General features: G+C 36.3%; 1 protein-coding gene across 2 annotated transcripts; it reads right to left on the bottom strand.

The window, feature by feature from the left end:
* Positions 1-3,821: 3,821 nt before the first annotated feature.
* On the bottom strand, positions 3,822-10,341 carry LOC132603892 (UDP-rhamnose/UDP-galactose transporter 6-like). 2 transcript variants are annotated; one of them, XM_060317195.1, is made up of 6 exons: positions 10,067-10,341; positions 8,810-9,049; positions 7,497-7,681; positions 7,214-7,414; positions 5,414-5,575; positions 3,822-4,364 (listed from the first exon to the last, which is right to left on the bottom strand). In XM_060317195.1, the coding sequence occupies exons 2-6, from the start codon at positions 8,937-8,939 to the stop codon at positions 4,059-4,061; spliced, it is 984 nt and encodes a 327-aa protein (XP_060173178.1). In that variant the 5' UTR covers positions 8,940-9,049; positions 10,067-10,341; the 3' UTR covers positions 3,822-4,058. The 2 variants fall into 2 exon arrangements, with proteins under 2 accessions (XP_060173178.1, XP_060173177.1); XM_060317194.1 differs by having other exon boundaries at positions 9,985-10,341.
* Between the last annotated feature and the right edge of the window lie 1,411 nt (positions 10,342-11,752).

The following is an 11,752-nucleotide window of genomic DNA, read 5'->3' on the forward strand; positions in this document are numbered from 1 at the left end:
TTAGGGGTTCTGTGAGATCAAGAAGGTTTAACTATTGTTATCTCTGTGTTTATTCCAATTTGTTGTAGTACAGGTTTGCAACAAACATCAAGGCATCAGTATCACCATCTTGTTATAGTTTTCTATAAGCCTGAATGGATTAAAAAAAAAAATCTAGAGCTCTAACTATATGGCGGTAATGGTGGTGGAGGGGTGGAAATTTTAGTGGTGGAAGATGGGAGGAATAAAATGGGTTAGGGGTGATGAGGTGGCACTGTCACATGGCGTCCACCTCATCAAATATCATTGCCATGTAGGATAGGATGTCCAAGGTGGACAACTTTAACGGTGGAGGGGTATATTTGTGCCCAAAGTATAACAGTAAGGGTATATTCAGACCCAAAGTATAACGAGGGGTATATTTGGTCCTTTTTCAATAGTACAGGGGTATATTTGGCCCTTTTCCGTTTTATTATTTAGTATTTAGTATTTATAATTATCAATAGCATTAGATATATGTTTAAGTTAAAGCTGCTTGGTACGGAGCTGTATGAGGCGGAAATCTAACATATGGTTTTCTAAGAAGGGAGTGGCTACCTACTGGAGCGTCGACCGAGCTTGTAACGACCTGTTTGGTCGTTATAGTCTTTCCGGCCTTTTCGCCCCTTTCCGAGCATTAGTTAGCTCATTGTTGACCCGAGGCGACTGTTGACACGCTTCTCGAGATGTCTAGACTTGATTCGGGCAACTTTTTGTGAATTTTGGGCTTTAAGCGAAAAAGAGTTGACTCAAAGTTGACTTTTGGGTAAATTGACCTTTTACAGAAATCCGTCTATTCTGAGAGGTCCGGATGGTCGTTTAGAACTTGTGTGTATATCCGGTTCGGTTCCCAATGCACTCGGATGCATTTTGGGACTTGGGTTGAGAAATTAGAATTAAAGTATCGGGGGTTGACTCGGTCAACGAGACCTCCGTTAGGAATTTTGAGGCCATGAGCGCGTTTTTATGTGTGTGTGTATGTGGTATGTGAGCAGATGACCTCGGGAATTAGTCGGATATTCGGGTTGAAATGTGAAACTTGGTGTAATTTCTGGTGTCTGGTGCCCGCTTTGGCGGCACCAGTACCACGACAGCGGTCACCCTGCCGCTGGAGCGATCTCGGCCATTTGGGCTTGACCGCTTTAGCAGTCATGGCTCCGCTTTCTGTTAAAAAAAACAATAAACATAGAAGAGAAAAAGATTGAGCTTTTCGCTTCGTGCCTTACTTCTACTCTAATGAGAACTCTAAGATGAGGGAGTTAGAAGTCGAATTTGAAGCTGTAGCGGCACCGCTGAAACTGTCTTAGTGTCGCTGAAGCGGATGACGGGCAGTGAGTTCATTAAATGAAGTGTTAAAAACCATTAGTCTCTCATTTAATACCATTCCGAAATTTGAGCTCTTGGGAACTATTCTTGGGAATTATTGGTGAAAATTCTTGGTGGTAAGTTCTCCTAACCCTGTTGCTATTTCATTGTTGCTAATCATCTTAGAAATTCCTCTTTCCTTGTTAGTCCATAATAATGGAAGATTAAAAGTGGGTTTTGATGGATTTTCTATCTAGGCTTATTAAGGATGAAATTGATTGGGTTTATGCTAGATTATAATGTATCTAAGGTTGTTAATCTTATATCTTCCATTATTAGTGTTGGATTCTTGAATCTAAGAGTTAGGTTCATACCCATAATTGAGGGTTTTACTTGAAATTCGAAATTAGGTGAATCCTTGAGTTAATTCAGCAATTAGTGGTTGGTTTTTGATCACCTAGTACTTAATTTGATATTTTACTCTCGAATTTTCCGTTTTGACCTTATGGGCCCCGTTTCCCCAATTTCTAGCGTTGGTTTTGACCCAAATTGAATGATAGCAATATTAGTATCGATCTTCATTATTTCTAATCTAGATTTCAAATATGCCTAGACCTTATTGATCTTGAGGCTCAGCGGAAGGGAAAGCGAAGGAGGCTTAGCGGAAAGGGAAAGCGAAAGAGTGATTGTTGGTGTTGTTGTTCGGCCATCTAGGTAGTCTTTCATGATATTGTTGGCGTATCCATGTTTGGTACTTGTGATATTGATCTGATTATTCATATTGACTCATACATCACACGCATTCACATCTCTCATGATATATTGTTGATACATTGTTGATACTTGATGAAACACTGTGTTGAGCAGAGCTCAGTTTGCATGAGAGTGATGTGAGTAGTCCAATGTCCGATGGTTGTCCCGGAATCATGGATTGTGTGATATGAGAGTCTGATGTCCGATGATTGTCCCAGAATCGTGGATGAGTGGACTTTGCGGGTCCCCCATGGGTTGTGCTACCGGGACGTTGATATTTCCGTCCGGAGTACATGTGTACACTGCATTGCATTGGCATTCTTACATTCATTGCATTGCATTGCATCTTGGCTTATATTGTGATGATCCGGTGTTGTACTCGCGTTGGTTGATTTCAGATTGTATACATATTGAGACTTGGCATACTTAGGTTTAGATGCTTCAACCTAGGTGATGTCGGATACGTGTTTCTGATTGTGTTTGACCTATACTTGTTGATGTATCTGCCTATCCTGCTTTATTGTCTGAATTATGTTAGCTATACTTAGTCGGCCGATGATACCTACCAGTACTGTGGTTTTGTACTGACCTGCACTTGCTGCATTCCTTTATGAATGCAGAGTATCAGGTTGGGTCTGCATCCATTTCCCGTGGCTGATAGTCGCCATCAACATAGCGTCGAGTTTCCAGGGTGAGCACGAGTCGTCCGCTACCTTGAAGACTTCTCTTATTATGTCTTACTTTTCCATTATGAGACATAGACATATTTATGTATTATTATATTCCAGACTTGTATATTTTCATTAGATGTTCTTGTATGGCTTAGACCAGACCCTGGGGGTATTTTCCTTATTTTCCACACTATTTCTATTATATATTATTGTAAGACTTACGTGAATTTTCTCTTCCGCAAGTTTGATTTATTTATTTATCGTTGGGTTGAGGGTTCGCTTACCGAGGTGGGGAAGGTGAGTGCCGCTCGACTTAGGCGAAATGGATCGTGACAGAGCTCCTCTTACTCACCTCGACATCTATGAAAAAGCTCTTTCACCTTTTCATTTCATAGTAATACGGTAAGCATTTAGTCTCGATCAGAGCTACTACTTCAAGAATCAATTGAGCTCAAGAAGTCAGGTGTAACTGGGACTCAAAGTTGGAGTGTCCATGTTTACTCTATGTTGTTTAAGCCACTCCTTTGGGAACTTAATGTCAACCAATCATGCCTACATTTAATCTCTACACTGGAATTAGGTATGCTAGGTTGTAGGTAGAGGTTTGTACAAAAAGATTCCTTCGGTTCTGGCAACAATTACCACAACTTGTAAGAGCTATGGCACTTTTAGAGGGAGGAATTAGACTAGGGTGTCAATTTTCTACAAGAGCAAGTGTAGTTAGGCATGTGTAAATTTTGACCTTCACTTTGGTCTAGCGATGAATTCCTTGGATGGGACCTTATAATTTGGACCATTTTAAAAGGATTTGACTAGTTTTACATTTGTGCATAAGCAGTAAACTGGACAAGTAGTAAATCTTGGCTAACATTAGCTAGATCAGAGGAATTAGAATTTTTTTATGTGTTTGCACCTAAATTTTTCCAGATAATTACTACTTTGTTTCGAGCGTCATAAAAGCATGTGACGAAAAATAAAAATAAAACTAAGAAATTTCTTTGACAAAACTAAACTGTGGATATTAGTCACCACCCCAAATAAGTAACAGAAGACTGCTTCAAAGAGAAAACAGCATGCAAAAACTCATCACTATAAATTATTTGATCAAATAGAAAGGGAGAATGAGAGAAACCAAGCTCTATACCGAAGTCTCAATCTCTTCTGACTGATGTTATATGATCAAAATGAAGAATTATAAATTAAAGAAAAATCTAATCCGAATGACGAGGTGTGTATGTAGAGTCAGCTGACTATAAAAGTTCCTGATTTTTTTTGCTATCTCTTCTGTTTCAGCTCCAATTCTACAAAATCTTACACCTTATCATCAAGTTGCGACGAATCTGATCCATGCTTAATTGAATGGCTACGACGCTCTTTGCCACCAGGTTTAGACGATGCATTTCCGTACCAGATCATTCCAAAAACTGCTATAATCATGCCAACAACCACTTGTATGTTGAGACCTTCTTTCCCGAAAAACAAAAACCCTAGTATCAAAACGAGGATCGTTTTCATATGGCCAATAACTTGGAATGAAACAGCAGTGAATCTGCCAATGCATATGAACTGGCTGAGATTGGTGCCTACAGCTATAGTGCATGAAAGAATTATGAACGCCTGCAGAAAAAGAGAGAGAGTTAAGGGACCATTTTGAAAAGCTGACAGCTACAGCTACTCATCTTTGTTTGATAGAATAAAAGGTGCATGCATCAAAACACAGTATTATTCACATCAGAGAAAAAAGAAATAAGATTAATGGTCCCTTGTACTATAACTTAGTTACGGATAGACCCCTTGTATTTTAAAATCAAACACTTACACCCTCCATACTATGGAAATCCTACATTTACACCGCCTTTATAGTTTTAGTGTCTCTTAATCATTATATTTTAATAGACATAGTTACGGATATACCTCATAGGGGGTGCGTGTGCAGGATTTTCATAATATAAGTGGGGTGTAAGTGTTTTTAAGATATAGGGGGTGTATCCGAAATTGAGTCCTATAGGGGTGTTTAGTGTAATTAACCCAAAGAAATATTGTTCATATCAGAGAAAAAATTTCCTCTGGTGCCTAACCTTCACTAAAACTCTACCCATGCCCCCCCCCCCCCCCCCCCCCAACAAAAAACAAAAAAAAAAAAACAAGTTTTCTATCAAATTATCCGTTTTCAGATATAAAGAGATGCATGATAGACAGGGGAAATAAGACGTTTGAATTAATGGCAAAAATTAACTATCAGCGTCGTGATCGCATGAAACAGATGTTAGACATACATCGGTGAACACTAAATCCTAATCTCTTGAAAAGAAAAGTCAACACAGTAACGCAAGTTGAGAATGCGATGAACATTGTTCCGAATGTTCCACATCAGGTTTATTTAGTAGTACCAAAAATCTGGAACCTGTTCATACAACATTTTTCTTTGGGTTGAAATAAGCCGGCTCATACAACAATTAACATCGGACAGATGCACCCTAAAGCATAATTCATCAATATTGCAGGTTTATAACCCATTTACAATAAACACACATAAGAAGCACTTTGGAGTGTATTCCCACCAACATAAGAATCATTTTTTGATGAAGAACATTAGAATCATTTTTCACCACCATTTTTCCTGAAAAACTAACAAATAAACAGCAATTCAAGAGCAGAGTACTAACCGAAGATGGAAAAGTGAAGGCAAAGTGATCAATCCTCTTGTTGGTCAACCAATAATCCACAAGCGGGCCTAATATCAGCAGACTTCCAGCCTGAACTGGTGCAGTATGTCCCAGCAGATTGAAAGAACTAAGGGAGTATTTCCTTTGAAGGTAATGAACATACTGCAGATACAAAATCAAGTGCAAATTTCAGTTTTTACCTAAGTGCAATTACATTCAAAGAGAAGAGCTTCAAAAAATTAGAAGACTAAAGAATAGGTGTAGAATATTACTTTCAAATCGAAGTACAGAAGTGACGAGTTATATACAATTTCGTTTCCCATTTCTCTTATAACAAATGAGGCTTAGGTCTTGTTTGATTTCCCGACAAACTTTTCTTTATCAATAAAATGTCTGATTTTACTTATCCAAGAAAACTTTGACTAATATAGAGTACAGTTTCACATATAAAACTCTATATTATAAATACAACTCTGCATTGCTAGAACAACCTTTGGCTTCCTATACCTGCATATATTATGCAGGACAGCAGGAGCTCATTTATGTTCTATGGGGAGTCTAACCTCGATAAGAGCATCTAGACACAAAAATGCCTTCAATGTAAGAGGGATTTATGTTTAAGTAAAAGATTTTAAAAATAAAAACAAAAATAACGATAATACTAATAGTAAGAATTCTTACAAAAAATTTAGTTATTTTTTAAATTTAAAGTTTTTCCAAGTATAAATTTAATAAAGCTAATCTTGAATTTGGTACATATGATTATTGTCGCATACACTTCCTATATTATAATCCCTGCATAACTATTTTTACGACGGTTGTATCCAACTCAACTTACATGCAACTCGACTAATCCACTAAGCCACATGCTACAACCAGAGCGAATCTAGGATTTCTAGAACATGGGTGCAACACTAAAATGAGAGAGAAAAAAAAGTATTTATTGGGACTCGATCCCTATTCCTTGGGGGAAATAACTCAACATTCAACCAAGTGCACCATTTAGCCCTTTTGGAGCATGGGTGCCAGCTGATCATATTAGATCAATTCTAGGAAATATGTACATAAAATATCTAGCTTTGTCGAGCGACCACGGGTTCATGTGCCCCGTATTATAGGCCTAAATTTGCCCCTGGCTACAACCACAAATATAGTTTCCTAGTAAACCTGCACGCGCACTAAGACTAGAATAGATGGGCTCACACCAAGTGTTATAACTGGATTTGAATCCTAGGATCTCCAGGCTGTTACTCTTATACTCAGCCGATCCCTTGTGCTATAATACCTGGATTAATAGTCCGGTAATCAGATGGTACCTCATTGATGGTGCATCTATTTCCTTGGTCGTTTGGTTGTTGGTTAGAGCGGAGTTATTAATTTATTAAAATTAGCATAATTTTATCCATTGTTTGGTTACGACGATGGGGAAAAATAATCTCCCCATAGAATCTAGCATAACTGATACATCCAGCATAAGTTGTACAATGTTTGGTTGATTTTTTCTCTTTTCCACATAAAACATAACATTGCTAATACTATGTTCCGTTCATGTTTTTCTTTTGTGCATGACTAATACATGTATAAGTTATGTGGGAATCTATCTACTATTTTATGCAGGGTAGAAGGTGGAATAACTAATCCTTGCATCAACAACACCTGCATAACTAATCCCTACATTACTAATACTTGCATAACTCTAGCCAGCAAACAAACGACCCCCGATGCATTGGTGTATTGTTTAACTGATCTGATCAAGCTTTACAAGATGGCATAAGCTAGTAAATTCCCGAGACAACTTACATACTGTTGCAGAGCAGTACTCCACACAGCTACAAAGGCAGCAACGAAACCTTTGGTATTAACACTCACGTCCGTAACTGTGCAAACAGCAACACCTAGGAGTACCACAACAATGCTCAGCTTTGTGTCCCTTGAATAACGGATCTTGTCAAAGGCAACTTCTAGTAAGCAGGAGACAGGGATCATACTCAACTTTGCAATCTGAGAGTGATAAGGGAGATTAGTATGTGAAGTCCTCAATAGAGTCAGATGAGCAGGATGAATGTGGTGAGCATAGAATTACCTGGTAGAATCCCACCGAGTTCCACATCAAACTGATGTTCATCCCGACAATAGAGAAGTTTGCAAACAGTACAAATTTTAGAAGATCAGGAAGGGGTAAATGAGAAGATTGGATGTACCCGAGCCACCTAAGAACAATTGTCATCAAGGTTGTTGTGACAAAATGCATCCCCGTTAACGTTGTTGCTGCAAAGATTTTTGTAATCAAAAGCTAGAACAACCATATAACAAAAAGACTGAAAAGAATGTATATTAATGACTAATGTCAAATCTTCAATTTCCATCAAACTATCTTATCTGTTTTAATCTGAAAGCGCCGGTGCTGCAAATCTCGCAGGTTCAAGTTTGTTGTGGAGTCTCTTTTCAATGTTATAAGTATTAAATTCATATTTGGTAAGAAATCTTTGTATTTCCTGTAAATTGTGAGCTTCAGTTGGAAGAAGCATGTGTTTCTCTTTTGCTTGTCTTCTTGCTAAACAGAGGCGGGTCCACTATTTAAAGTTTATGGGTTCGACCTCAAGTTAATACTCTAAATTGCCCGGACTTGGGTGTGGATCTAGAGGTCGGATTCTTCATAATCTAAATTTTAAGATTCGGGGGTACAGATCAAGGCATGGATACGGGTGTGGGAATACAGCTAAAAATAATTCAAATATCTAAAAATAGTGTTATATGTCTAAATTATGAGACATTATATAGAAAGCATAGAATGTATTCCGATTAAAAAATATTGATCAAGAGGAATCCCAGAAGGTGATATAGGAAAAGGACTGACATAGAAATTTCTATGCAAAAGCTATTCCATTTTCTTGAATTTCACCTTCGCTTTTCTCTGTCGATTTCGGTCAAAGTACCCAAAATCGGGTGACCAAATCCGATACGGATTCCACACCCACACCCACACCCATGTCGTCTCAACACGGGTGCGGCACCGAAAGTGAAGAGTCCGAGCAACTTAGACAAATAAATGGGTTCACAGTAAAAATATTTATAGATATTTAGTAGATTTCTTAATACACACACACCCACACCCACACAAGTTTGGACAAAGAATATTGGGTTCATGTGAACCCCGTAATCAGGCTTCTAGATCCGCCTGTTGCTAAATGTCCCATCAGACTGTTGTTTTTATTGCTTTTCTATTAAAAAAAAAAAAATTGTCTAGCTATAACACTGAAGATCGTAGAGTTCAGCATATATTATATCCTTACTCATTCAAATTGAAATGAATAGATATAACCAATGTAGCTTGAATCTAAATACAAAGGGATTGTTGCTCTGAGAAAGTGACGAAAATATCGCGGAGAAATTTACCAAAGAAAAAGCCATAGTTAGCCATTAAGGCTTTGTTGACAATAATGATTCCAACTGAAGTGACCACATTGAACATCCATGCAGCAACATCGCCTGCAGCCTTCTTATCAGCCTTGCTTGAAGGAGCCATTTGTCCTTTATATTTTGCTGCTAGAAATAAGTTTTACCCTCCAAGCAGCAAATAGAAGCATCCACACTTCTACATCAAAATTTCCAAAATTCTCTATTCACTCTTCCCACCTAAAACACGTAGAAGAAAACATTACGATCCATAACAGATCAAGCAAACAGAACACTTCCCTTCTATAACCCAACAATCACATAAGTAAAAAAACTGTGAAGTTAATTATACCATTTCCATAATTGAAATGGTCTAATATGCTCTAAAAGCAAAAATAAGGGTAAAAGCTATACAACAAGCAAAGAAAGAAACAATTCATCATATGATCCAAGTATACTAAAATAAACTTTTCGTGAAAACTCCACTACCACTTACCTTCCTTAATCAAAACTCTTTTTCCCTTTTATTTTATAACTTTTTATTTTTCTAGTTGAAAAGCAGTATCAGCTACTCCCTTCGTTTCAATTTATTTGTCTTACTTTCCTTTTCATCCCGTTCAAAAAATAACGTCTCTTTCTTTTTTAACAACTCTTTAATTTCAACTTTTCACTTGGCATGTTTAAGACCACAAGATTAAAGGACATTTTCGTTACATTCTACATCTCCTTAGTTTAATACCACACGATTCAAAAGTTCATACTTCCTTAAACTCCGTGTCAAATCAAAACCAGACAAACAAACTGAAACGGAGGGAGCAGTAAAAATCACAAATTGCAGAAAAGATCAAAGAATTCTCAAGAATGCAAGCAAAATGAACTAAATTAACTCTATCTCTGTATAAATACAACAACAACACCTCAATCCCAAACACAGTAAAAATGAGATAAAAATCACATCAATCAAGATTCAGATCCACATACTTTTACATGAAAAAAAAAACATGAACTTTAATTCAAATTTAGCAAGACTTTCACTACTCTATTCTCAGATCTAAATAAAAAAGCACACAATTGTATTCAGTGAATCAAGATTCTCACAAATCACTAAACAGATCTAAAGAAGCAACACATTAGCACCCCAATTGTCAAAGAAAACAAGTATATAATTGACCCACCAGTTGACAAGTGATGAGAAATGAAAGTGACACGTTAAAGATTAATTGAATTCAGATCTTAACGTATGAGATGGGGTCTTACTATTTGTATTGTATTGTATGTATAATAAGTGAATTATAGTAATTTGGATTGTATTTTGTGTGAATGTAGGGTGTAAGTAATTTGGAGTTGCAGTTTGAAGGAAGTTGGTGTTTTCTTGATTTGTCAGTCAGTAGAAATAAGAAGTTGAAGAAACACAAGGGTACGACATGTTTTGTGTTGTGTTACATGAGATGTACAAAGATGATGATAGTGGGGAAGTTGTGGAATTGTATTATTTTCTTAGTTGCCATGCTCCATGTGCAACGTTTTCTCTTTTTTCACATTGGGGGTGAATATTTATCTTTGTTAATACCAAATCAAACAAAAGAAAAGAGTCATAAATGAAGTTTTGATGTAACTGATGTTGCCATATGATCAGGAGGTCATGAATTCGAGTCGTGAAAAACAAGCTCTTGCATAAATGCGGTATAATAGATCATTGTGGTCCGGTCTTTCCTCGAATTCCTCGCATAGCGAGAGTTTAGTGTACGGGTTGCCCTTTAAACAAAAGAAAAGAGCCAAAGAAGTTCCTAGACTCTGCGAAATTGTTTTTTTCTTCACTAGAGAGTATGTCGTTTGGGTTTGAAAAAATCAAATGAAAAAAAGACATTAAGATTTCTTTTATTTTAGTTTTGAATAAGCGTGTGTTTGCACATACTGCGTTTTTACTTATATTTTTTTACTAGATAATAGTGAAGGGGGTAACTAGTACGGAAAAATAAGTTCAACGGATAAATAGCACGAAAAAAATAAGTTCAGGAGGATCACAGGACTCCCGCATAATTTAGGTGTGTAATTGATAATTTCGTCATAGTTTAGGTGTGTTTCTCGTTTCTACGCCTTGTCCCTTCCTTTTTCTTTACTAGAGAGTAGGGAATGAGGGTAAATAGTTTGGCATGTCTATATATACCAAATAAAGTACTCTTAAATTTAATAGTTAGAAATTAAAGTCATTCAATTATAATTAAACGACAAATATGTAGATAAACAATAGATGTACTTATCTTTATTGATCTGATATAACCTCTGATGTAAATAAACTCTTACTGAAAATGAGAAAGGGGAGAAGAAAGGAATTAGTTGGAACAAAATCACACTTATAGTGTGAGAAACTGTATCAATACAATTAGGTTCATTTTGCCTTATTGTTGTTGTTTGAGATTAATGTTATTTCCAATAACTTTGTCTAATATTTCAGTTAACATAAGATGTCCTCGAGTTACAAGATTGAATAAGAGACATCTCATTTGTTTTATATCTATGTTTCCAAAATTTTCTATTGCAATGCAGGCCAAAAAAAAAAGGAGAAAAGAAATATCGAGAATTGAACACGCATTTGTTATGTGAAAGACTTTTTTGAATTATGTTAATTTTACATTACTATTGGATACTGCAATGTACATGCATAAGATATATATATTTTTAATTTCTATATATATATTTTTAATTTTTCTTTAAGTTATAAATTCGAAACTAAGTGCAACAAAGTTACCAGTAGTAATTAAAATTAATAAATCACCCACATTAATACTGCTTTGATGACGTCTAATTGAATACCATATGAAAGTGAATATGAACAATTAAATTAAGTTAGTTAAATTTTATTGATAAAATAATTTGTTTGTTTTAATTTAAGAGGAATTAAGACGTAAATCGACATATCCCTCACATAGAACTTCTTTTTAA

The sequence above is a fragment of the Lycium barbarum genome, chromosome 7 (genome assembly GCF_019175385.1).
Source record: "Lycium barbarum isolate Lr01 chromosome 7, ASM1917538v2, whole genome shotgun sequence".
Taxonomy (NCBI): Eukaryota; Viridiplantae; Streptophyta; class Magnoliopsida; order Solanales; family Solanaceae; genus Lycium; species Lycium barbarum.

Bases quoted from the DNA above. Each gene is read 5' to 3' on its own strand.
- LOC132603892 (XM_060317195.1), bottom strand. From the start codon at position 8,939: ATGGCTCCTTCAAGCAAGGCTGATAAGAAGGCTGCAGGCGATGTTGCT. The intron at 7,415-7,496 runs GTAATTCTATGC...TATCACTCTCAG, and splicing joins ACTCGGTGGGATTCTACCAG to ATTGCAAAGTTGAGTATGAT. The intron at 4,365-5,413 runs GTTAGTACTCTG...CTTTTTCTGCAG, and splicing joins CCTTCACTTTTCCATCTTCG to GCGTTCATAATTCTTTCATG.